Source organism: Hypomesus nipponensis, chromosome 18, assembly GCF_054491055.1.
Source record: "Hypomesus nipponensis isolate SF chromosome 18, ASM5449105v1, whole genome shotgun sequence".
Classification (NCBI taxonomy): domain Eukaryota; kingdom Metazoa; phylum Chordata; class Actinopteri; order Osmeriformes; family Osmeridae; genus Hypomesus; species Hypomesus nipponensis.
Window position 1 is genome coordinate 2,660,931 of NC_140378.1, and position 26,464 is coordinate 2,687,394.

The 26,464-nt window shown below is 42.8% G+C and overlaps 3 protein-coding genes across 8 annotated transcripts; 1 reads left to right on the forward strand and 2 right to left on the reverse strand.

The window, feature by feature from the left end:
- The first annotated feature begins 599 nt into the window (after positions 1–599).
- lhfpl5b (LHFPL tetraspan subfamily member 5b) lies at positions 600–1,794 on the forward strand. The gene is made up of 2 exons (XM_084681328.1): positions 600–1,011; positions 1,532–1,794. Exons 1-2 carry the CDS (start codon positions 600–602, stop codon positions 1,792–1,794), a joined length of 675 nt encoding a protein of 224 aa, XP_084537454.1.
- A 43-nt stretch (positions 1,795–1,837) lies between these two features.
- Positions 1,838–14,857, reverse strand: srpk1a (SRSF protein kinase 1a). Of its 4 annotated transcripts, none has more exons than XM_084680179.1 (17): positions 14,693–14,857; positions 14,409–14,510; positions 13,747–13,801; positions 12,558–12,688; positions 12,312–12,420; positions 12,130–12,217; positions 11,541–11,628; positions 10,807–10,913; positions 10,425–10,590; positions 10,314–10,339; positions 9,983–10,220; positions 9,228–9,638; positions 8,586–8,686; positions 8,183–8,290; positions 7,991–8,060; positions 6,501–6,593; positions 1,838–3,535 (listed from the first exon to the last, which is right to left on the reverse strand). In XM_084680179.1, the coding sequence occupies exons 2-17, from the start codon at positions 14,419–14,421 to the stop codon at positions 3,351–3,353; spliced, it is 1,989 nt and encodes a 662-aa protein (XP_084536305.1). In that variant the 5' UTR covers positions 14,422–14,510; positions 14,693–14,857; the 3' UTR covers positions 1,838–3,350. The 4 variants fall into 4 exon arrangements, with proteins under 4 accessions (XP_084536305.1, XP_084536303.1, XP_084536302.1 ...); XM_084680177.1 differs by lacking the exon at positions 6,501–6,593 and adding an exon at positions 5,816–5,908 and having other exon boundaries at positions 9,201–9,638; positions 14,693–14,854; XM_084680176.1 differs by lacking the exons at positions 6,501–6,593; positions 14,693–14,857 and adding an exon at positions 5,816–5,908 and having other exon boundaries at positions 9,201–9,638; positions 14,409–14,626.
- Positions 14,858–14,936: 79 nt separating this feature from the next.
- Positions 14,937–24,747, reverse strand: mapk14a (mitogen-activated protein kinase 14a). Of its 3 annotated transcripts, none has more exons than XM_084680181.1 (12): positions 24,193–24,747; positions 22,546–22,675; positions 22,255–22,313; positions 20,429–20,540; positions 20,201–20,230; positions 19,767–19,814; positions 19,509–19,623; positions 19,328–19,399; positions 18,303–18,382; positions 16,878–16,956; positions 16,561–16,734; positions 14,937–16,425 (listed from the first exon to the last, which is right to left on the reverse strand). In XM_084680181.1, exons 1-12 carry the CDS (start codon positions 24,309–24,311, stop codon positions 16,361–16,363), a joined length of 1,083 nt encoding a protein of 360 aa, XP_084536307.1. In that variant the 5' UTR covers positions 24,312–24,747; the 3' UTR covers positions 14,937–16,360. The 3 variants fall into 3 exon arrangements, with proteins under 3 accessions (XP_084536307.1, XP_084536306.1, XP_084536308.1); XM_084680180.1 differs by lacking the exon at positions 18,303–18,382 and adding an exon at positions 17,760–17,839 and having other exon boundaries at positions 24,193–24,743; XM_084680182.1 differs by lacking the exons at positions 18,303–18,382; positions 24,193–24,747 and adding exons at positions 17,760–17,839; positions 22,839–23,031.
- Positions 24,748–26,464: the final 1,717 nt, after the last annotated feature.

Consider the following 26,464-nt stretch of genomic DNA (forward strand, 5'->3'; position numbering starts at 1 on the left):
ATGTCGTTGTATTCATTTATCAAAACAGGAAAGCTGTGGTTCCACACAGAAACGTTGTCTGTCACTTAACTCATGTGGATAGACACCGTACTCCCCATGTTAAATTACCCTGAATAATTAATTCCATCGCACCTTCATTGGCACTCGCCACATTTCCAACACCAACACCAACTGGACAGAGGCCAACTGTCTGCCGGTATAGAACTGTTCTTAACTTTATGCTTTCATATCGCTTTCACGATTTTTAAAATACGGTTATTGATGAATTTGATACAAAAAAAACGTAATCGCAGTAGCCTATTATACTTTGGCTAAGCGTCCGTTGTCTTGATTGACGGTCTATCCTTGAGAACGCCAATCATCGGGAAAAAGTGCGTGCAGTGGTACTGAATAGCTGATCTGTCTTTACACTGTTGTTGATTCCAGTGTTGATTCGTGCGTAACACTAGGGAGGTCATAATTCACATGAAGCCGCACAGCGCAACTTCAAACTGTCTGCTACAATTTGGGATAGATTTATCGGGATAGAAAATTACAACGCGAAATAAGTTGCAAGTTACTCAAACATAAGCCAGTTTTTTTTTTTTTTTTTTTTTGCCATGGACAAAATGCTACCTGCCCAAGAGGCTGCTAAAATCTATCACACCAATTACGTAAGGAACGCGCGAGCAATAGGCGTCCTATGGGCAATTTTCACAATTTGTTTCGGCATAATCACCGTCGTGGTCTTCATTCAGCCGTACTGGATTGGGGACAGCGTCAACACCCCGCAGGCTGGGTACTTTGGCCTCTTCCACTACTGCATCGGCAACGCTTTAACTTCTGAGCTGACATGCAAGGGCAGCGCATTGGATTTTGGCTCAATCCCCTCCGGAGCCTTCAGAACTGCTTTGTTCTTTGTGGGGACGTCTATGCTATTAATAGTGGGCTGCATGGTGTGCTTTAGTTTATTCTTCTTCTGCAACGCTGGGAGTGTGTACAAGATTTGTGCGTGGATGCAGCTTGCTTCAGGTAAGACAATCTGTGTCCAGTAAACAGGGGCGTCGTGGGGAAATGTTAAGCCCATGTTTACATGCCCATTAAGTCCACTAGGCACCTTAAAATAGATGTTGATCAGCTAGACTATACCTCTACCAATTTTCTGACATTTGGGGCCTGTCAACCCTAAGGAATTGAAACATTCTACAAAACAACTGATAAATAACTCAGTTATTTGATTGTTTGTTACAACCAAAAATCAGCTGTGAGGGTAAGATGAGCTCATTTGTCAAAAGACACCATAGTGACACCTCCACGCTGTTTGTAGTGTCGTGTCCAGTTACCTGACAGTTGCTCTAGGTGGCAATTATAGCGGCAATGGATTCTGTTGCAGACCAGATGCTGACATTTATGCCTACAAGGTCAGATAGATTACACGGGACGTAACACGATCCAGTGGTTATTGCATGCAAACAATTGATAATGTATAATTATGGCAAAAAGGCAACCGTTATGTATACTGATAACATGGTTTGTCTCGCCGCCGCTGTAGCGGTTCTGATGCTAATGGGTTGCATGATCTACCCGGATGGATGGGACGCCCCGGAGGTGAAGCGCATGTGCGGCCAGCGGACGGACAAGTATAGTCTGGGCAACTGCACAGTGCGCTGGGCCTACATCTTGGCCATCATCAGTATCCTAGACGCCCTCATCCTGGCTTTCCTGGCCTTCAGCCTTGGAAACCGGCAGGATAAGCTGCTGCCAGATGACTTTGAGGTGGAAGGAGCAGGTGAGGTTATGATTTTTTTCTGTTGAGATCTGATGTAGGATTTGTGTCAAATAAACCACACAGAAAATGTTTCAAATCATTCTGTACTTTAATTTTTTTTTTTGTCATATTTATTTTCTACTGCCCATCTTCTCATCACAGAAAAACCTTAAACCAGAAGTGCCCTGATCTGTCTTCCAATAAGGTCAGCATCAAAGACAACAATTCCATTACTAAGTACAGTATGAAGAGTATCCGGTGCAACAATGGACTGTGTTTTCTTTACATTGTTAATAGAAGACATTTGCTGGGGCCAATACACCCTACTTTCATGGTTACCAGGCTTTGTCTGCAGTGATTTAAATTTGTTTTAGCAGTACAATATAAAACCGAAACATGCTTCTATTACAGCATTGTCTGAATAGGACTTATCAGTGATAGGGACATTTGTAAACAGAATTAAATTTTCAATTGAATGTGACTTGTTGCAATATTCCTGTCTCTTGAGAAATTGTGTTTCTATTTACTTGCCTGAAAAACAGATCTAATTCCTGAAATAGAAAGTAATCACTTAAACAATTGTTTGGGACATTAAATCACATGGGGCGACATTATAAAGCAGGACATAAAAATAAGCTTGCAAACGTCTTCCAAATGCTTTATTAAAACCTTACTACCCAGCCAAATAATTTTAGCTAAGACATAGAATTTGTTAAAAACTGTACAGAACTGTAATATACAGAACAAGGCCAACTCTTTGGTACATGTATATACAGACACAAAGTTTTTTTTTTTTTTCTTCACAATTGTTCTCATGAGTCTTTTATGCTTTATATACTGAAATATTCCTGAATCCCACAAAGACCCTGAAGGAAAACCAGCCTCCCAACAAAGTGAACTAACTATTAAGTGACATGGAACTCACTACTGGCAGTACCCATCTTCACGGGCAGCCCCAGGTTCCCTATTAAATACATCTAATGGCTCTATGTGAGGAGATACCAAGACTGCAGTTTCTGCAATCACTTCAGTCAGTCTAATCACTCTGCAGCTTCCTAATACTACAGCAATACAAAACAATCATTCCCCACAGGTGTAACATAAGATTATTTTCCATAAAGTGAACACTGCACTAAGGGCCAAAATGAACTGAACTGGAGAGGCGGGGGGCAATTTTACAGAGGCGAAAGTGGACATTAAGGGCAATGTTCTCTTCATCTCTTCTGGAGTGTTGAGCAAAAGAAAACAAGAATGAGGGAAGCTGCCTGCCTTTAAAACCCAAGTCCTCTTAATGGGGGAGGTGGAGTGAGTTAGCAGAGTACAGCAGTTTTGTTCTAACAGGACCACAGACCAATACAACCCCCAAGCACAAAGGGAGGAACGGAATAGATTCAAATACACAAAGTGGACAGGAGTATTACTCAACCATTAAAACAAAATGTAAGAAAACCAAAACATGAAAACGGAAAATAAATACTCGTCAGATATGCTTGAGCTGGAAAGTGATCTGTTGCATTCTCGTGAATGAGGGAGAGAAAGATCGAGAAGAAAAAAAAAAGAAAAAAAAAAAGTGATAGAGTTGCTGTGAGGCCAGAGGCCACCACTAGAGGGCAATCCAGGGGTGGCGCAGGCACTCAGCTGCTGTGGCTCTCTTCTCTGGGATGAGCTCCAGCATGGGGAGCAGGAAGTCAGCGAAACACTCAGCCTCCTCCCTGGGCCACTCGTATTTGTCCACCAGCACCTCCATCAGGCCCCAGGGCTTCAGCTTGGTGATGTGCTTCAGGTCACCTGGGGAAGGGAGCACAAGATCATTCATACTGCTTCAATGGGCCGCCATGACAGCGACATGACAGGACAATTACACAGGTTGTGACAATAGGAGGCATCAAAAAGGTAACGCTTGGTACACGACACCTAGAGTCAGCGACACACACGACAAGGCTTATGGCTGCTGATAAGACATAAGCCTAAAATCAGACAAATAGACAGTGCATGTGTGCAGTCGTGGCCATAAGTTTAAGCAAGGACAAATGTTGTGTTTTGCAAAGTTTGCTGGTTCAGTATTTGAGGAAAATGTTTTTACACGTTTTTTTATTAGTGCTGTCAAACGATTAAAATATTTAAGTGCGATTAATCGCATTAATGTCATAGTTAACTCGCAATTAATCGCACATTTTTATGTATTCTAAATGTCCCTTGATTTATTTTTGTCCCATTATTTTTTCTCATTTTATTGCTCTCATCAACATGGAAAAGTTGATTGGCTTGCTTTGTGCAAATGTTTTTTTTTTTTTTATTGAAAACAACGTTGGCATACTGTTCTGTTCAATTTGACACTAACACTTTCACTTGGAGCAGTCATTCACACTTGGAGCAAATAATCCATCAATAAAAGGTTGAGAAAAATACTTTGTCACACAGAGAATTCGCATTAGCTGTGTGCTTGGCCATCAAGTGGTATTTCAGACTGGACGTGCTGCGAAGATAGCTCAGTTCACAACGACAAAACCCACAGATTACTTTGGTCTTGTCAATGGAACCATTTGGCAACTTCGCAAAAGTAAACTTTCCATTCAGAATCTTATTGCCATCCATTTCGCGTCTAGCGCTCGCCATCCACTCAAAGCGTAACTTTAGCTGACTACCCACAGCTTTGGCTGGCTCGCGAACAAGTGTGTGCGACGTGCCTGTTGATCCGTTGTGTTGTAGTTTTTCTAACGTTACTAGTTATTGCAACAGCATATGAAAAATACGTTAACTAGTTTTGCGAATCTAGGAAGCTTAACCCCCTGTCTTAACCCTTGTGTTCTCCTCGGGTCATTCTGACCCATCAGTCATTGTGACCCACCTTCGTTTGCGACAACTTTACCGCATACAAAAACAAAGTGAAGCATTTTCTTTTAACCGTTGGGCTGTCTCAGACCCCCCACATTGCGAAGGTTAAAAGAAAATTATTTTTATTTGCTTTTGTATTGGGTAACATTGGGTAAACACAACGATGGTTCGTTATGAACCTTTTGGTCATGTGACCCGAAGGCAGCACAAGGGTTAAACCAGAGGTGACGAGTCTCGGTGTAATCCTGGACTCAGGTTTGAATTTCAACTCTCACAAATAAAGTGACCAAAACAGCTTTCTTTCACCTGAGGAATATAGCAAAGGTACAACCATTCATAAACCAAAATGATGCAGAGAAGTAAATTCATGCTTTTATATCCAGCCGGCTGGACTACTGTAACGCACTTTTCACTGGTCTTCCCAAGAAAACCACTGAAAGACTACAGCTCATTCAAAATTCTGCAGCTAGATTATTAACCAAAACTAAAAGGAGAGAACACATGAGTCCTGTCCTAGCTACTTTACACTGGCTCCCTGTCACTTTCAGAATTTACTTTAAGGTACTTTTCCTTACATACAAAGCTCTACATGGACAAGGACCTAGCTACATTGCTAACTCCCTTATAAACTATACCAGCTAGAACACTGCGATCATCAAATGCAGGCCTATTAGAGGTCACCAGAAGCAGTCATAAGAAGATTGGTCATTCGGCCTTTGCAAATTACGCCCCAAAACTAGGGAACAAATTACCCATAAATATTAGGGAAGCAAACACGCTAGACATTTTTAAAAGACATCTTAAAACCTACCTTTTTACTGAAGCATTTAAGTAATTTTATCTCAAAAGGGTTTTACTACTTTTATTAGTAATATTATTGTTGCTATTTTAATTATTACTTTTATCACTTGTATTATTGTTTTTATTGATTTTATGTAAAACACCCTGAGCTACAATTCTTGTATGAAATGTGCTATATAAATAAAGTCTTACTTACTTACACTTTCCCCTGTGCTGATGAAATGACTTATTGTAATTATGTTAGCAGACATTTTATGCCAAGGCCCAGCAAGCTTTGCAAACACAAAATGTATGTCGCTCCCAATACTTTTGGCCACGGCTGTATATGGATACATCTGTATGTACATATAAATAACATTTTTAAATGTATGATAAGGAAAGTTGCATCCATCACTTCATTGCGATACGATTAGTTTAACAGAACCGTTTTACCTTTCTTGGTGAAAAAATCCTTGGAATATTTTCCCACCGCTATGAGTTTGCGAGGAACAGTCCCTAGCAGCTCAATGATCAACGCTATGTGGTCTGTCAACGAAATAGATAAGAGTCCCAGCGGACCAGAGGAGAAGGGGAGGGGACGACACAAACAAGTTAATCAGACTCAGTTCTGGTCACAGGGTCCATCTGGGGCGTAGGAGGAAGGGCAGGAACAGGTGAGAAGACGGGGTGGTCGCTCTGACAGCATGGAGATGCACCAGCCTATCAGCATGACAGCATCAGTCTGGTACTACTTCCGATCACACCGTAAGATTTTAAGCTACATTCAATTTAGATAATGCTCATCTTTTCCAGATCAGTTAGGGTCTAAAGTTGGAGTGGAATGTCCATAATCACCCACAAGTAACAGATTGCCTCAAACTTAGACCAAAAGCTCCTGCACAGAGTTTAAGTTTTAGAACTGAATACTTATCCAATACGTGCAACAGTCCTGGGTTTTTAAGAAGGTAGCTGTGGTTCCCTTGCCTCATTCTGGGCATCAATCAGAGCAGGAAAGGAATACTTAATAAGCATTGGTGCAGCTAGAAAGGTGCTGTCAGAGGATCCATTGTACCCCAACCCTCCCTCTCCTTCCTCCTCCACAGCCTCCAGATGGGCCTCAAACACAAGGGCAGCGTACCTCTCCTGGTGAAGTATTCCTGTGACAGTTTCCCCCTCAGAGCATAGTGGCGTGGAATTTTACCTAGCAACTCAATAATTAGGGCTAGGTGGTCTGGAAATCGCAGAGAAGGAGCGAGTGAAAACAGGAAAGGGGGTTGGAAGGAGAGGAAGCTGGGCAGTACATTAAAAGGCAAATGGAGAATTATGGATTTAACACGTCATGTTGAGGATGAATCATCATCTTCCTAGACAAAGGCTCTGAACACATCAGACAAAATATGAACATTAAGGAGCAAGAGGAAGCAATAAATGTAGCATTATATATATATATATATATATATATATATATATGCTACATTATAGAGATAGAGATAGAGATATATATTAGTTAAGCTATTAAAATGGAAAAGGTTAAAACTAAGAAGGTTTTAAAAGTGCTGTCAGTTCACACACTCAAAACACACCAAACCAGGGTAGTCAGTGAGAACAGCAGGCAGGACAAGGCTGTAGCAAAGATCTTAATGGTGGTCTGTTTATCAAACGACAATTGAAGAGTTGGTGTACTTTACTTTTTATCTGCAGCCGTGCCAGTAAGCCTGAAGCTACATTAACACAAACCTGGCAACCCTTAAGTCTGCACAAATATGTGATGTGGGCATCCGTGAACAAGACAAGCAAAGCAGCAGGAAAGAATGGTGGAGAGAGTGTGGGAAGGGGGGGAGGAGAGAGTGGTTGGTGAGCAGAAGGTGTTCGGGGGAGATAAAACATCTTTGGTGGAAATATAGCGACGTATGTTAGAGGGGGAAATAGACACAGGAATGCAGGTACATAACATTACATGATTTGCTTCAAGTAGATTTGATATTGATCCATCAGGAATTTGTAGCTGTACCTATATATTGCCAACACTAGAATACACATTTAAATACTTTCTATATACCTCAATAAGGCTACAACTAAAATCAAATGACATCATTGCAATGCCGTACCTGAGGCAAACATGTTCTCAAACAAGTACCAGCTACACAAATGGCACAATATTGCCCCTACTGAAAACAGCCTGTTAAGCATTTGACTAACAGTCTATATGTAAATAAATTCCTACTGGTGAATACATACTCTTTTCAAATAGGAGGGATAAATGTGACCGTGCAGTTATTGAGGGCATTTTACAGTAGCGGTGGGTTTAGCATCTTCTCTGTGTGGTGGCTGTGTGTGTTTCCAGTAACACCGGACACTGTCTTGGTTAACCCTTTAGCACATACACTCGTGTGATTTGCTTGCCCCAACAACAATCAAAATCTTGAACAGCTCGACGATGATAACGAGCATGTGCGTAACACTGGGGGGGCCGTTGGATATTTTAGAATTCACGAGCTAAAGGGTTATGAACTTCTTCCAAACAGCTCAGCTGACAGATTCACATCTGAAAATATATAATGCAAGAAGACTGATATGGAGGCCGACAGAGGGACTAGCTCCCAAAGCAAGCAGGCAGTGCACAGCTACCTTCGTCCCTGGAGTAATCTTCCCCCGAATGTGGCTCAAACAAGTAGTCCCCCGTGGCCAGCTCAAACGCCTGCGGATGAAAACCACAGACGGCATGATGACAGGAAACGGACACTAATGCGAGCGAAGGGGGGAGCGATAATTATAATCATCATCATTAAGAGTTCATTAGGTAGTGTTAACGGGCCTCACCATGCAGGCAGTGCTCCATACGTCGGCTGGTGTGTTGTATCCGGAGCCAATCAGCACCTCTAGGGAGCGGTACTGCCGTGTCTGAATGTCCTCCGTAAAGTGCTTGTGCTGGAAGGATGGGATGGGTAGAGCATGTGACCACAAGCACAATTTTGGCAATGATAACATCAATCAAAGCGACACAACTAACAGAACCAAGGACCCATATAGGGGGAATCTCCATAGAGACAGGCTTTAGCAACAGCAACATCAAATGAAGCCTGCGTTTGAAAAACTTTCTTTGAAACAAAGACTAGAATGGAATCAATTTCCAACTCACTACAAGTGCACCTGTGTGTGAATTTGGTCCAATGTCAAAGACTCAGGACTTCAAATCCCTGAAGTCATTAATCAGACTACTCACCACCCAGCAGGCGTTTCCCAGGTCTGCGATCTTAACCTTGATCTTGTCTGCGTTGAGGGGCTCCAGGGGGTTGACCAGGAAACTGCCGGCAGCGAGTTTGGCTGCGTGGACAGCAGAAGGAGGATAGGGAGAGAGATATGGGCAAATTTGAGACAATTATAAAACGATTCCCAAAAGACCCATTCTGACTTTTTTTATACACTCAAAAAGCACAAGCCAATTTAACTCGCACAAGCAGCTCTGCAACAACCCCTTAGGCATTTCATAAAATGTGATATTGTGGGCAACAATGTATCACAGTGGTACAGTGCCTATCAAACATTTGGAAACACCTAGTGTTTTATCATGCATGCTCCTACTGTTTATATCCAACAAACTAGGTAACTTACAGGTTGAAGATGTACTTCTTCTACTCCCCGAATATTTACTACTCAGGACAAATATTGGTACGAAAAGCTTAATTTAACTGTCACCTTGATCAAATTAACCAAATAATTAAAGGGTCGGTGTTTCTAAACTTTTAACAGGCACTGTAATGTCATAAGAACACCTCGTAATTGTTTTCTTCTTCTAATATTCCCATAAGGAGCTAGGAGAAAGGCCATCGTAACACACCCGTGTGTGTCGTATCAGGCTGCTGACCGTTTTTTAGGCTCTCCTGGGCTCCGTACTGGCAGTCAACGCTCTCCTCCGTCCCCTCAGGACTCTGGCTCTGCAGCTCTCCCTCCTCCAGCCCACCAGGGGGCCCCCTCTCAGCCGCCCCGATGTTCACAGCCCCGTCTCTACCCTCACTCTCCAGGCCCTGCTCCTCAGGAGAGGGCGAAGGGGATGCCAGCCCGTTGCACACAGGGCCGGGCTGGAAGTCCTCATGTTGCGTCTCCTGGGTGGAACCCGGCACCTCTGCTGGCTCCACGTTGCCGTTGTGTCGGTCCTCTTCCCTCCACTGCACCTGCCCCTGCTCCTCCTCTTTATCCTCCAGGTGGAGGCCGTTACAGTTCACCTCAGCTATGCCCTCTGGTCCCTTCTGCGCCACCTCCGTGTTGGCAATACACTCTGGGGAAAACAGAAAAGAGATACCGATGTAAATTATCGATTGAAGCATGTGACGTGAAGGACGGCCCGAGAATGTTCAGTGTGTGGCCAGGGGCGGTTCTAGGGAGGGCCAGTGCACTTGTGACAAGCTTGGGCCCCCTTGTGGCCCAGCTAAATGTAGTCTGAATAATTATAAACATGGCATTTTGCCTGCTTATGCCTGTGATGCAGTGAAGAAAACTATATGACAACAATGATGTTCAATGTAACTGGCCCCTCTAACAGTACAACTGGCCCCAGCTTGGCCCCCGCAGTTGAAATGGGCTAGAACCTTCCATATGTGGCTGTTCTTCCCCGGAACTCACCATCCATCTCCTCGTTCCCTAGCTCTTGCAGCGAGGCCTGCCTGAGAGGGACGCACGGTCGCTGGTCTCTGGGGGACTCAGGGTCCTCTTCGTCATCCTCCTCCTCCTCTTCCTGCTCGCGGGTTTCCGGAGCCTTCTCCATCTCCTCCAGGTCCATGATGCACTTCTCCAGCAGCTCCGCCTGGCGCTTCTGCTTCTTCTTTAGTTTCTTCTTCTTGTTCTTAGACATCTTGATGGCCTGAAAAGCAAACATAATTCTGGGGTTAAAGGGGGAACAGGTTTGTGTGGCTTAATAAATAAAAAGCTGTCGTCTTTCCGTGAGGTGACTTACCTGTTTTGGTGCTGGTGCCGTGCTCACTGGAAAAGGGAAATGGAACACAGTCGAATGAGCCAAAGAAATCTGAGCTGATGTGTTTCTGTGTTTCTGTGTGTGTGCCCATACCTGCAGATCCTGATGGAGGGGGCGCCCCGGCCTTCTGCCACTCGGTGGCTTCGGCCGCCAGCCTCCTGACGTAGGGCTCGTTGACGCTCATCAGGATGTTCTCTGGCTTGATGTCCGTGTGGATGATCTTACACTTAGTGTGGAGGTAGTCCAGACCCTGGAGAACCTTTGAAGCACAGCCCCAGACACGGGATGGGTTAGTGGAAACTGACTCTGGATCACATTTCACCATGTATCGGCCCCACTATGGTTACAGGAAAATCATTGAGTCTCCAAATAAGTAAACATACTGTTTACATTAGAGACAAGTCAACACACAAAGACAAAAGTACACAATTTGTCACAGGGAAGAAAATGAAAGATGACACTGGCTTCCAGTTACCTGACGTATGATGCTCTTGACACAGGGCAGAGGCAGGCCCTGGTAGTTGGACTTGATAATCCACTTCAGAAGGTGGTGCCCCAGGACCTCAAAAACCATGCACACGTCTTAGAAAACAGCAGTCAAGGAAAAAATACTGAAGCCTCATTAGGATGGTGTCAGTGTGGAACAAAGGTGTTGATTTAAGTGAGACACTTTGCTATTGCTGGCCCCCCCACCCTAAAGCCTTTGACCTTGACAGAAATAGTCTGAAAGCAATGAAGGTACTAGAACCCTAATGCTGAGGAGTGAGAATGCTAGAAGAGTATCCATGTAGAATCACCTTTTCAAAGTGTTATAAAGGGAAGTGTCATTTTACTCTTCTCCCCAGGATTTAAGGGCAGCTGGGTCAGGGCGTTGAGGCAGACAGAGAGAAAAGAAAAAGGGTTTCTGATTGGAAGAGAACAGACTAGGTTCCATTCTGCCTGCCAATCAGCTGTTGTTTACATTGTGACGGGTATGCAGGTCCTTGGGTATTCGATACTGGAGCGGGGGAGGGCAAATCCTTAGGCATTCTCACCCACTTTTCAAGCCAAGGTATTTTCCATGGGGAAATGACTTTAAATGGATACTATGTTGTTGATGAAGAATATAGATATTGCATATATATGCACAGAATATAGATATTGAGCCGAGCAAAACAATAAAACATTTGACCTGTACCAGATCAAATGGCCCTCAGGACTGAAGGATACGAGTTCCGTTGATGCCAGAAATCTTGAAATCATCTAGTAGCTGAACCACCATCTCCCTGTTGGGATCATCGGGATCTGTGTTTCGGACCTACACACAAACACAACACTTACATTTCCAACACTAACAAGTACCGTACAGACACCAGGGGTCTCATTTATAAAACTGTGCGTAGGATTCTTACTAAAAAAGTGTACGTATGTCCAAAAGCCTAAAATGGCATACGCCCAAAACAATTCAGACTTATAAAACCGTGTGTACGCACACCTGGATTAATCTTGCCTAGGGCGCCAAATGGGCTAGGTCTGGCACTGAACACACTTGTTTGGGCTTGCGAGCCGGCTAAGGATTAGTAGGCTAACGTTACGTTTTGAGTGGACCGCACATTCTGCTGTCAAATGTAATTTTTATAAATCGCAAACTTTGCGTGGGAAGTGGCGTATGCAAATGTTCAGCCCCGTTTTGTGCGTACGTCACGTTAACTGTATTAAAGTAATTGGATACAAGTCCACCATATGATTACTTTGTTTGTATTGTTCCGTCAAAAGTATATGGCGGAGCGCTCCCATTATTGTTTCAACAGCTACTCACAGATCGGAGCAGTTTGATCTCATCAACAGCTGTCTCTGTGTAGTGCTCTGCGCTCTTCACCACCTTCATGGCCACAAACCTCTTCATCCTGAAACCATAACGCACATCATCAGAGCAGAACAAAGATAAATACAATCTATTTGGTGTGGATCTGCAAGACTGATGGCTGGATGAGTTCTTACTGGATATCCCAGGCTAGCCATACAGTGGAGAAATGGCCCCATCCCAGCTTACGGATCACATGGTACTTCCCATTAAAGAGGTCTCCTATTTTAACATGGTGGTAGCCACCTAGACACAAAAGAGAGCAAGAGAGAAAGCGAGAGCGAGAGAGATGGTTAAATATAGGTGCAGCTTGTGTGAGAAAAGAGGAATGTTGTGTATCCAGAGCTGAGAAATACAAGGTTCTGTTGGGGGCGAGCTCTCACCCTTGCAGTAGTCATTGGGATCCTCTTGCTCCTCGTCATCAGAGCCCAGGATCTCTTCCTCTGGCTCCTGTGGAGAAACATCTGCCTGGGGTTGCTGCTGCTGGGCCAATCCCCTGGGATGAGCTGGCTGCCTGGAGGACACGCATTGCAAACAAACATCAACACACACACACACAGCATCTGATCAACTTTGACACTGCTCTTTTCCTCTATGACCCAGGATAAATGTATCAAATAAAACAATTGTCCCAACTCCTTCACATTAAATGCTCACTAAACCACCTCATTTTAGCTACATTTTGATCCAGGGAGACATTTATCATCACTTCCAGTGCTGATGACTGGCTACCTAGCCTGACCTTGACATCTGATAGGCTATATGACTGGTGGCCTTTCAAATCTAGATGTCTTTAACATGAATTAAACTCCTCAAAATATAAAGCAAAAGCAAAGACACATTCCCCCCCCCCACACACACACACACAAAAAAAGAAAAATATTTGAAACACATGGCCTTGTGTACCTAATATACAGTACTGTTTGTGATAAAACGCTATGGTTTCAAATGAGTGTACTGGTCAGGGTCAGTGAAACATCTGCAAGGCTGGGCTGTTATCATCAAAATGTCACGCTTCACTGGGTAGATGCAGGCTTCATAACTCTCGTTTTAAATATAGCAGGAGACATTATGTAACACTCGGGAGGATGCCTGGGATGGCATGGCAGTTAGGTAAATCACAACAATTGTTACTGTAAAAAGCTGGCGAGCATTCCACACTTGGCCACGCTCTAACTGCATGTTTTAGTTTCAGTTCTGCATTGACAATGTGTAATCAAGATACAGCTATTGTGTGCACAAAAAAGCAGATGTAATTTAAATGTATTCTGCATATTAGTATTCCCACATCATTATGGCCACCAGTATGCCTAACACAATATCTTCTTTGGTCAATTTAAAACAGTAACCCTAACTGATCTTGCCTAACCTATCATTGATAGGTTGAAGAGGCAGTCAATCCATGTATAAACCTCTACACTGACAGGCAGTACGTCCATTAATCCAGACAGACCTGACAGATCTTTTTTTAGCAAACTCCTCTCAATTAGTGCATTTGTTTTCAGTCAAGGTGTAGATATAAACACATGCCTAGCGTGTTTGTGTAATAATGCAGAATACTAGACAACTTACTTCTTGCTGGTCTTCTTCGCCTTTGCCCTCTTCTTCCTTGCTTGGAGTGCCAGAACTGTAATAAGCAGCCTAGTTTCAGATAACTTCAGATATGTAGAAGACAATTTAGTGATATCAATGCTAAAAAATTATGAAATAAGTGGCCATAATTATTACGGTTCAAGGTTTGGCGATATTAAGTAGGGGAGAGATTTGACTACAACTAGGTTCGCATGCAAACCTATTTAGACTAGCTGGCGCAAGTTAGCAAGTGGGCTACGTTTTGCATGCAACCAACCTTCTTGGTTACACACACTCCAGTCTTCGTTTGGCTCACCAACATATATTTGGCGTTAACCAACCATGTCACGAACACATTATATTGTTCAATGAGGATTTGCTAGGTGCAATACATCAAATATATTAAGATAACACATGATGATGGTTTAGCTAGCGCTGAGAGCTTTGGAACGTCATTAGCTAACACAGTACTAGCTAGCACCTAGCATTTCGTTGCTGCGTGACAGCAATGGCATGCATTTCCAACATTATGTTTTTGCTGATGTGATGGCATTCAGAGAACTTCAGCATTCAAATAAAACATGTTATTAAGTATTGTAAGTTAAAAGTATAAAATATTGTCATTAGTTGTTTATCTATTTGCTATGTCTTAGTAAGATTACCTTTTCTCTCCATGTTGGCCGGCGGCTTCGAAGCTAGGCTAGCTGAGTAGGTAACGCATGCGCGTTGTCCAGCTACAAATCTGCAAACCACCTTGCCACTTCCTAAAATTGAGTCATTATTTGGGTCTGATAATAGCCTACATTGCACTTGTGTATAGCAAATAAATATCCATCCGTCAAAACTTTACTGACGACTTTTCGTTCACAAGCACATGTGATCCCAAACAAATATGAATATATCTAAACAGATTTAATTTGAATGATGCGATTAATGAAACACTCACCTAAATATGCCTACCCTTTGTCTACAGTGCAATAAAACTTGAAGAGAACATGTCATGATCAAACGAAACCGATGATAGTCTTATTAAATCTAGTGTCTTATTAAATACATAGATTGTAATTGAAAATTCGTTTTAGCCCAAGTAGACGTAAAACTGAAACATTCCTGGACACATATTGTAACTGCACATACATTACACATCTTCCAGATGTGTTACGAATTCTGAATATAAGACAATATACACGTTCTTAAAAATAACTGTCTTTATTTCTTTATAAACAAAGGCGTAATGATATTAGTTACACTGCTGGACTGTAGTATTCAGATATGGGGATGAAAGAAACAATACCATACCTTCAGATTATAAATACCTCAACAAAGTATAAATACATCTAATTCCCTCATTCTTTTAGTCATTTCTGTAATATTTTTATGAGCATTTTTTAAGCATAATATTTCAAATTCCTGTAAACACACAACTCACTCTCACACAGACACACGCAAACAAACACAAGATGTACATGCTGATAAAGTGATTGCTTAATGGAATAATAAACCACAGTAAAATATTCTAAAATAAACTATGGAACAGATATTTACATACATTTGATTCCATTTTGTAAGTTGAACCCACAAATAAACGTTTTCCCTACTTCAGTGCCAGGTTAATTGGCACTTAAAGTCACATACCATAATGGGTCAGACATCATCTAATTTTAAATAATAACTGGTTAGTCTTTGGACTATCACCCATCTATTTAGACTAAAGCCCTTGCAAGAGCAGTTTCCTAAAACATCTCTGATGAAGCACATGAGATGATAGAAACTGAAAGCTAAAAAATGAACAAATAAGAAAATATCTACCAGATTACACCACACAGTTTAATGAATAATGTCTGGTTTCCAACCCTAACCATAAGCACTACATCTTATGGTCAAGCAGCAGACCAAAACAATTTAATGAAGGATGAGGTTGTGTATACCCTATACCATACTTATTCTTACTGATTAAAAATGCCCTATAATTTGGTTAAGTTTTCACAGTATTGTAAAAGCCTTAAAGATATCCCTAAATATCCTTAAAAATCCTAATATCCTATGGGCCATTTTGTGACAACCTGTGACACCAGGCTATGATTGACAGATTGGCATTGTGAGAGACAGTGAATGACAAAGCATTACTCCATCGCTATTCAATCCTAAATTCATAGGCACAATAGCACAGCTATATATTTCCCCCCAGGACGTTTCAGCATCTTTTTTGAGTGTCACAGTGATAAGTCAGAACTCGCATACAAACCTCTTTAGAATACAAAACTATTTAAAACAGACAAAAACAGAAGCGTGACTTATTCCAGCAATGAACCAAGGATAGTGGTTGGTTTTGACATGCTTCAGTGTCATTCAAAACATACCATTCATACAAATAATCAGGATTTGCTGACAGTGACAAGCTTCGAGAAGTCTTTTCTTTACCTTAAAAATCGTTTTGGAACTAATACATCAAAATAGTGGCAGAAGAATGCAAGCTTGCCAGATAAAAAATATTGACTATGGTAGGCACTCAAATGATATAGTTTTCCCAAAGGGTCATGTGATACTTATGCAGATCCCTTCAGCTGTTACAGAGTTGTGGGACAGGGGGTGTGCTCTGTGTATTCAGCAGCTCTCATGATTCCATGTCGTCCCCAAACAATGGAGCCTCAAAACTGACCAGTTCCTCATAAGTTAACCCTGTAAAAAAAAGACATGGAAATGGGAGATAAATGTGATAATGGAACAGTACATAGAATATCTACAGAACACATTGTTTCACAACTACTAAATGTGTTTAGAGCTTTGTCATCTCCAAATTTCTGTAGCACCTACGTTTCCATTCCTCAATCTCAAGCTCGCGACTCTCGAAACTCTGGTCATACGGTTCAGCCTCCGGTTCATCGTCCGGGTCATGGTACTGAGCGAAGTAGGGATGAGCCAGAGCCTCGGCTGCTGTGATGCGCTTATCAGTGTCCAGAACCAGCATTTTCTCCAACAGGTCCACCGCTACAGCCAGAGCAACATTATAGGCCCAGGAAGATACATCAGACCACTGTCACTGAGAATGATTATGACCACTGACGCAACTCTAAAATCATTCGCCCATATAGGGATCTGTCTTTCTCTGGCTTATTGCACGTCTGTCCTACCTTGTGGATTAGCTCCAATAAACACGTCAGCAAAATTCCTCTTGGGCATTTGTGGTAAAGAGTTGATGTAATTCCTAGCCTGTGAAGAGAAATGTTTTTTTTTTTTTTTACTCAGTCACTGCCAAAGGCAACCTGTTGCCCACATAATATTACCTTGATCTACCCATCCAGCCTACATTAGTGTTTTTCTCTTGATTATTAGACACAAGGAAACAACAGAAGTTCATTCAGGGAGCATGTGAATACGAGAAAACTTACTCAGCCACTTAAGCACTGTCACTTGATTAAAAAAGACGAGTGCATCAAATTAACAGTGCAGCAGCAAGATTTTGGCAGGAAATTCAGTAAATGTGCACAAAGCCAGTGAAAGTAGGAGAGGGGGAAAAAAAGTTCTCAACTTATTTTTAGGTGGAGTAACGATCGAGTTACGTGTTAAAAAATGTACGCATAAACTCCTTAGAGTTAGTGTGTTGTGTGAGGCATATTGATGCTCTGCACTGCTTTAGCAAGCAAAATGTTATGAGCCGGTAAAGGTTGCCACTGTCACTCACATGCAGCAGGCAGGTTTCATTTGAATATGTAGGCGAGACATAAAACTTCTCGGCTGGTTGTCAGCGAACATTCTGTTCCTTTTGGTCAACTAAAGGACACTGGATTAAGGAGACTTGCCATCAATGTTGTTCGCGAGGCGGCTAAGCCTAACAGCCAAGATCATTGCCAACTCCTGGATTTATAAAAAGTTCAATAAAAAGTTCAATAAAAAAAAATTAAAAATGCGAATACATCTTGACATTCTTGGCTCTAGGCCAGGTCGAACTTTTGTTCCGAGAGCCCGGTCCTGTTCTGGACTACAGAAGGGTTTGTGGTGTGGGTCCTGCTCACCTCATGGCTGGGCATCCTGCTTATTAGAGACACCGGGGGCGTTCCTGTCAGCCGCATTATCTGCTGAAGCTGGTTTATATCTACGGAGGCGCGTGTCAAGGGGGATACAGCGGTAAGGTAGAGATGGTAGCAGCTGGAACCAGTGTGGTGGCCAGAACCTTGACCTTTACAAGAGCAGCCCAATGTTTGAAGTGTGAGGTAAGAGTGAGGGAAGCGTAAGAGGGCAAGGGATGAGAGGAGAGTTAGGCAGCAGGCAGAAACAGGCGATTAAGGCTTGGAAGGTTTAGTATGTGAGGAAGGAAGGGAAACTTCAGTTAGTGAGGAAGAAAAAGTCCGTAAGAAGTTAATGAGTAATCAGTCTCAGCACGTAACACATGAACGTCTAGGAGATGTCAATCAATAGGGGACTAAATCAGTAACTAGATTTTGCATATGCAGGGAGATAGAGTAAATGCATACTGATGCATACCAAACCAGTCTTTTCTTTGGGTTGCAAATCTAGAACACAGGACTTGGTAGTGCATATGTGAACCATGAACTCACAGACTCTGAAGAAATTTTCATCAAGAGTTCAGGCCCTGGGGTTCCGACGAGCAGCATGATAAGCTTCAATTGATCAATGTCTACCAGACCACGGTAAAGGAACAGGAACTGGACGCAGACGTGGAGTCATCAGCCAGCACTGACCGATTAGTACACAACCTCCCTCTCTTGAACACCAAAACTGGTTTTTCCATGTTTATCAACATTGTAATTTATGAGATCCTAATACATTAATTTATTAATAGTTAACTTCCACTGGTATTTTAAGGTGCATGCACTACACTGGATGGTCAATATCAACAGGATTTTGCACAGTCAGACAACTGCCAAGTGCTGTTTAGTGCTTAGATGAGAAACATGGACGCTGAGACAGTTTGCTAATGGACAACCAGGCCGGAATGGACCCTTCCTTAAAAAGCGGTTGGTGTGACAACAATGGCAGGCAGGCAGGCATGAAGACAAACAGTAAACAGGAACCAGCACACGTTCAGCAGGAACAGAGATTTAAACATGTACATAAACAGATGTATAGGTGTGTAGCAAGGGAAGACTGCCGCCAACATGCTGCAACAAAGGACTTCCTTAGTGTGGAGAAATTATAAGCAGCTGTGGCATGTAGAAAAGTCTGGAAACGGTGCATGACAAGAACAAGAACTATCAATCAATGCAGACACACTTGAGAGGACTTTACAGCTTCATTAAAAAAACATGCTAGAGGGTAAGAAAGGAGTATAAGAAGGATTAGTGGCACAAAAAGGTAGGACCAAGGACGAGACAGAAGTTAGGAAAAATACACAAGCAAGGACATGGCTCAGAGCGCACAAACGCAGTCAAACACGGACAAGCATTTTCTGCTACTCAACCTGCAAAAGAAGCCAAAAGCACAACAAAAGCCGGCACAGCTGTCAACTGGTGTGCTCTGGCCCCATGAGTCACCAACCACCCATGTAAATGAACACCTTCAATTATTTAGGTCAAGTCGAGGACTCATATCATGACTAATCACGACAGCGATGAAAGGATACGGTCAGTGCCAGGAAACAGAGTTCGTCCAGTAAGGAGTTCCGCCATTATGCACCCCACAGACCAGATGTCAACTGAAGAATAAATAGGACAACAACATGAGTATCAGAACTCTTATCTAGTATCTTGAACTCCAAAGTAAGCTGAAGGGGAGAGTTTGTGAGCAGCCGTTGTGGTCTTCACCTGTCATGTTGTAGTGCATCCAGTTGAGCATGATCTCAGGAGCGCGGTACCAGCGCGTCGCCACGTAGCCCGTCATCTCATCGTCTGTGTGGCGCGCCAGCCCAAAGTCCAGGATCTGCCCAGGTTACGGAGAGACATCATCAGGTGATGCTGATAGGTGAACCATCAAGCCCGCTAATACATGGATCACTCTTGATCACTTGGCCTAAAAGTCTGTAAGCCCTGTGGTTAGCTTGAGATAGGGGGAGTGTGACTAACCTTGAGTTCACAGTCTTCGTTCACAGCCAGATTACTTGGTTTCAGGTCCTGGATAGTGAAAAAAATTGAAAAAACAACACTCTCTTAATCTCCTAATAGTCACATCTCTATTGAACCCTCAACGTATTTGGCCAGAATTCTGCTGATGTGATTTTACAAGACACCAGCGCTGACTGGTTCAAGATAAATATGCGCTTTGATTTAGGCTTTGGGTAAACAAACTACACAGTGTGAGTCAGTGTGAGATATAAAGTCACTGTTTATCGTTTTCCTTTCCTTTCCTTTTTATTGTGTTTGCACAAGGCGAGTCCTGGCCAGGCAAGGTCGAAGCGCCGTTAAACCAACACAAGGACGCACTGTGTGTACTACAGAGCAGAATGGATGACTGGTCTCTGTCCTGACTGAATCACAGCCACATCAAACAAGGGACTTACTCTGTGAATGATGTCTGCCGAGTGGATGTACTGAGAGGGAAGGGCGGGGGGGGGGGGAGAGAGAGAGAGACAGACATATAGAAAGAAAAAAAGGACAGAAAAGATTATTAGATTTAGATAAAATCATTGATTTGATCAGAAATGTATATATGGGACCAGTTCAATAGTTCCCTGGAACTGAACTGCAGGTTCTGTAATTGTGTTGTGCATCATATCAAGATGTGCCACCTTAAGTCCCCGGAGAATTTGGTATATTAGGAACTGGACATGGTCGTCTGTCAGTTTCTGACACTTGACAATGTTGTTAAGGTCCGCGCCCATCAGGTGAGTCACCAGGTAGCTGAAAAACACATAGTAGAGAGACCATTTGAAAGAGACTGAGGTTATGACCTCACTTCAAAACACAACAACAAGGCATTGGACACACACAAAAACTTGAAAATGCGTCCTGTAAGTCCTTATGTCAGAGAATATGATATGATTTCTGTTGTGTCATGCCACCTCGACCCTGATTATGGAAAGGTACAGTGCCAAGAAAAGGCCTTGGGAATGGGATATGGTAGTTGTGCCAGACCATTTCTGCAGCCACCATCATTTTTGAGATTCCAACCACATCAGCTGTCCCAAAGCACAAGTTCCACATTTTGGAACACAAGCACAAAAACGTGTGTGCAAGAAGCTCACAAAACAACACAGCTAAAAAACTGGTGGGTGTCTGGGCAATCCTGAGGCCATCTTCAGTGAAGGTGCATACTAGCACAGAAGAGGACTCATCACTGTCACAGTTCCAGAACATTCAGAATGTGAACATTGGCGAGGTATGAAAAAAAGAAACATCAGTGGGAAGAAACAAATTATAAAAAAATATATATTATTGTCTTGCATATCCAAGTCAGTGCTGTCCCATATTACATGGTTGAGAGTCAGCTCAGGTACACTGCTTATATGTCCAAGCACCCTAGGCTTTCAGCGGGCCTAGCACTCCACAAATGGAATGTCATTAGACCTAAACCCACAAACGCATAGGTAATGGAGCTTAATGGAGCTGCATCAGTGGACAATACAAATCAAATCACGTGGCAGTTTATAAAGCCTCTACGGTTGTCATGTACTTCAGAAGGAAAGGGGGAGAGAGGCAGTACAGTAGGCCAAATGGTTAGCAAGTCAGAGGTAGCGCCTATCTCATGACTAGACAAAGGCTCATCTACTTTTTGTTCACGCAGTAAAGTGAATGCTTGAAAAGCGACTGCTTAAAATAGCCTCCGGTTAAGCTTGGGCTTGTGCTTCCTGTCTCTGGTCAGAACGACTGACACCTAATACACATACACGACACTGGGCAGGGTTGAAAGAAGAAACATTAATAAAATGTATAAATAGTGGTTTCCCTCATCAGTCTTGATCCACGGATACTCACAATCTCTTTTCTTGTCCTTCTCCCTCCTCTTCCTATTGAAAGAGGAGTAGAGGTGGAGCTATGGACCGCCCCTTGTGTGTCATGCCATCATTGCTGATGGAAAGGGGGGGCATGACTATATTAATATAATGTGGTTTTCCTGGACAGAGCTGAGATCCGTTTCTAAGCTGGCGTGCGCACAGAGATGGAGGAAGTGAAAACAGCTGCTCTGTTGAATGTTTTATTGAGAGCAAGAGGGCAGCAGAGCATTTGGAAGGCACTAGATCAGGATTCCGGATTCTCTCCCTCTGGGTCTGTGTGACCAGGCATGACCTCCACTCTCCACAGTGTTCATCTGGGGGCAGTGGGGCAATTTGAGAGCACAAGTGGGGAGGGGGGAGGGGCATTTTAAAACTCAAAACAGACTTAGCCTGGTGCAGAACCAATAGTAACTATCAAAGGACACTCCTCCCCAAAGGAAGATTCTTCAACTAGCCCCAGTGACAAACTGTCCCCTAACGCATTGATAAGGAACCTCTGAGTCATTACGTGAAAGAAAATGCCAGCGTTCAATCTGCAGGCCAGTCTCCAGGGGCTTGCTTAGCCTAGCAGCTACTGCCATTACTGTGGTGGATTATTCATGTCAAGCGAGTTTACTCACACGTCATTGAACTCCTCCAGACTTGTGGCAGGTGTAAAGACATCAAGAAGCCCGATCACCTATGACAAAGACAAGTCGCTGGACAAGTAAATAATGCACAGACTAGAACGGTTTACTGGCTACTGCTTGGTTTAAGCATGAGCTGTCGTGCCCTATGCCCTAGGTGAAACAGTGCATCGCTGGTACAGTTGTATATTTTGTTACTCCCTGAGGCTTTTTAAAAGAGGAAGATTGATTAAATGTGCATATCTAAACTGATGTAGTGCTTGTGTGTGTGAGAAAGGAACTCACGTTCTCGTGTTTCATGTGCTTCAGCAGTCGTAACTCTCTGTAAGTTCTCTTGGCGTGGATGATGGACTGGAAAGGCCGAGAAAGTTTCTTCACCGCTATCTTCATACCCGTCTTGTCATCGTACGACGAGCTGCCACAGACACAGAACAATCGGCATGTTATAGCTATGTCTATAACAAGTTAAGCGGTTTGCAAGAAACACATACTGAAGTGTTTGCTGGAAAAAGGCACTGCAACACTATTCCAGATTTAAACTATTTTTGTCTGTCATTTATTACTTTAAAAAGTCTCACAAAAGGGCTGAGTGCGCCGTTGAAACCATATCAAGTGCTGTATTGAGGGAAAAATAGGAACATCAGCAGAAAACATCTTCCCTCAGCAAACATAGGTAGGACCTGCAGATCTACTGGTGACAGACTGAGAACTGTCTCTCTTTCGCTTCCTCTTCTTGTGTCTGAGCTAACCGCAGTCATGATGGATAGATGCCTGCCAAAGTCATTACAGGAGTACACACAGCAGCAATAGTGAGCTTTAGAAATGTTGTAAGGACTCCAAATTCCGTGTCTTATGATTTGAGTAAATAAAAGAGAGCAATCAATTGTATACTGTGCGATAATAAAACAACCTTAAGATTAAATGTTCCTTAATTTCACAACAATTGAAGTTCGTGTTGGAAAGATATCACAATTGGCCATTTTAGCTAAATATATACTGTACTAATAGTCGCTATACATGCGTCTACCAGTCTTTCATTCAGTAAACATTTGACCCAATTGTAATCTAACCTGAAACAGATTATCCGACTGCTTAGCAACAGTGCAGCTGTCTGCTTTGGGCTGCAAAACAAACATCTGGTGAGAAAAACAACCCTGCCGAATCCAGCCATGCGGACATGGTCAGATTGTCATGTCACAACATGAACTGTCAAGACAGAAGTTTGAGGCTTCACTTTCGTTTCTCCAAAGAACTCAAAACTATTTTTTGTGTAAAAGTTATTAAGTGATTCTGACAGGGACAAAACAACAAATGGTGACTTCCTCCTGTGGGAATTTTGCGAAACGGAAGACTGCAATCTTGAAGTAAAATTACGAAATCTCTTCAACCTTTCAAACCTAGGCATGAGTAATTTAAAAAGCACATCATGATCAAAGTAGGCTACAACCGTTTATAAATCCTGTAGTAGCTGTAGGTATGGTGTATAATCAATGCGCTTCGAAAGTAGGCCTATAACTCCAGTGTAATATTCATATCTCCTTTCACCATCAATGTAACTACTAGCAAACCAAACTACAGTAAACGCAGTTTGCAGACGGGCGCATTTTCCAAATTACTTAAGCAAAGCTGCACTCTACAAAACTATAACTTTCAAGCATTAGATTCACGGTTTCCGATTAAACGTCCATGCATAGTTCCAGTACTTTGCAAGTTTAAGTAACTAATCATTCATCAATCAATTTAGTTTAAGTGTTCCCTGCAATCGCTTATGCTGCAAATTAGAGATCGTGGCCCTCGGCGAGGTGGCTAGCAGGCTAGTACTAGTACTACTCTAATCTAGGTCCGTGGAGCTAACCTTAGCATCGATGCAGGCCTCTCCTAAATGAATGCGGTCGGTGCCTATAGTTTATGTACGCAGACTGGGCTACTTACCAAACCGATCCGTAGGCCCCAGAACCGACTGGGGACAGTCTCTGGTACCGTTCAGGAACCTCCCAAGTCGCCTTGTTGACCTCCTGTCTATAGAACTTGGGTCTTTCTCTTTGCGACATTCCTGCAGAACTCTCACTGAAACCAAGTTGTGACTTCAGCTTTTTCTTAGTCAAGGGTGGTTGCCTAGATAGATTCCTGTAATTTAAGTAAATGTGCACCCCAGTCTAGAAAGAATCGTAAAACTTCAGATACAAATTAGAAATTATCCCTGAATCGAGGATCCTTTACCAGCAAAGTGCAACCAATCTATATTTTAGCAGTTCTGGGAAAAGTCGAGTCAGTAGGAGCTCCTTGCGTGCAGCTTCTGGTATTTCGCTACCAGTGGTTCACATTAGGTCAACATGTTTTGCTTCCCGGTGTTCGCCAAAACCACAGAAAATAGTTCGGAGCGGCAGTAGATAAATTCTGTGACGTGTAAAGAGGTTAAAATACAAAAAGATTGAACCAGAAACTAAAATCGGCAGTCGTGTTTGATCAAATCTGTTGTGCAGTTAGAATATTTCACACATGCTATTCCTCCTTGTTCTGGATTAAATACAATTTCCCAACCCGTTCAACAGCCGGCAGTCCATGAGCACCAAAACTAATTAATCCTCACATGTCGCGAGATCGGTTCCAACTCTCGAAGGGGAATGAAATACAGTAGGCCCGTAGAGATTACCCCCGCAGCCCCCGCTCCGCGGGGGGGCCTTGCAGGGAAGGGGGGCCTCTAGTGGCAAAAGGTAAAACAAATTATTAATTGGTTTTATCCAATTAGAATTATATGGGATTCACACTATGGTCTTATTGTCTTGTCTGTGTTTCCAGAGTTGATATAAAAATAAAGAAAATTATATTTAATTGTGCTTTCTTTGTTAGCAAGGTAAGTGACGTTATAAAATAGGTCAGATGGTCACACAGACCGGCGGGCCCGCAGCAAATAGGTAGCTAACTGTAGCTTAGCTCGGATCCCGCTACGTGGACTGGTGTTATTGCTGGGCCGTCAAGGTCATTTTCCAAGCTAAAACTGACCAAAACATCTCAGAAGCTCCATGTCACAAGAGAAGCTGTCAGGTGTGGCTATCCTTAGCATAGAGAATAAACGTGCGCGCGTTTACATGTAAAGAGCGTCGTTAAAGACTTTGCACACAGATTTGCTCATGAGCGTCAGCAGCATTTTGAAAGTGGGGGGTCTGGGGATTTCTCCCCCAGAAATTTTTTTAAGACGTAGATGCAATTTCCCGCATTCTGGGGCATTTACCACAACTATTTACCATAGTTGTTATACACATACTGAGGGGCTGGACATTAAAATATTTTAAAAACTAAACTTCCCAATAAGCAATGGGACATCTTCAACTACCTGTCACCTTCCAGCACTCACCTCAGCAACAGACCTGTCTTCAATGCCCTTGCATGCTGCCCCTGCCTCTGACTCACTCTCAATCTCAACCACCAAGGCTATATCAGGAGACATGGAGATGCATTGAGCATTCTTTCATATCATAAGTAAGCATGATTTCACTCAAATCAGCCAAAATAATTCGCTCGCGCGCTACGCGCGATCGCATTAAGCGTGGAAGTCCCAAAGCATCACATCAGGCACAGAATTTGCATGCCTTAGCAGGGCGCTCGCTGTGGTGGCGTATACGGAACCGGTTCTGGTAGGCTGGTCTGGATCATAGTCCAGGGCCTATTTTTACTCCCAGTCCGTCCCTGCTTATGTGACAAGCACCCAGAGACAGTGGTTCATCTGTTCTGGTACTGCTCTCAAGCTAAAACCTTTGTCTAAATCGTTCAACATTCATAATTGAAAAATGTTTACAGGGGCTTTGTACTTGGGTTTTTGTCTCAGTAAGGAAAGTAATGTTGAGTTAGGAAAGTCTGGTGCCTTCAGTCTCTTCCACATGGTGGAAGGAAGGTATAAGGTGTAAGGTATATAATTTATTATTATTCAACAACGGTATCGGGCATCGACAGATACACAAATCCCAGGCATCGATATCGGTATCGGGACTGAAAAAGTCAGAGTGGTGTATCCCTAATAAAAATATAAATAAAATATAATGTGCTATGCTACGACAGGCAACCACGCACGCTGTCCGAAATTATAACATTTAAAAAAATTAATAATAAAAAAAAAAAACGTTTTCAGGGGGAGACCCTCAGACTCCCCAGCAGATTTTGTCCCTCCCAATGTTGACTCCGTGGCTACGGCCTTGTGCGAAAGTAG

Coding starts and splice junctions, on each gene's coding strand:
- mapk14a (XM_084680181.1), bottom strand. CDS start 24,311: ATGTCGCAAAGAGAAAGACCCAAGTTCTATAGACAGGAGGTCAACAAG. Junction 19,624..19,766: donor ACGAAGACTGTGAACTCAAG/GTTAGTCACACT, acceptor TAACCTGGGCAG/ATCCTGGACTTTGGGCTGGC. Junction 18,383..19,327: donor TCTGTTTCCTGGCACTGACC/GTATCCTTTCAT, acceptor GTGGTCTGGTAG/ACATTGATCAATTGAAGCTT.
- srpk1a (XM_084680177.1), bottom strand. Junction 10,221..10,313: donor CGGCACCAGCACCAAAACAG/GTAAGTCACCTC, acceptor TTTGCTTTTCAG/GCCATCAAGATGTCTAAGAA. Junction 8,061..8,182: donor TATGGAGCACTGCCTGCATG/GTGAGGCCCGTT, acceptor TTTCATCCGCAG/GCGTTTGAGCTGGCCACGGG.
- lhfpl5b (XM_084681328.1), top strand. CDS start 600: ATGGACAAAATGCTACCTGCCCAAGAGGCTGCTAAAATCTATCACACC. Junction 1,012..1,531: donor GTGGATGCAGCTTGCTTCAG/GTAAGACAATCT, acceptor CCGCCGCTGTAG/CGGTTCTGATGCTAATGGGT.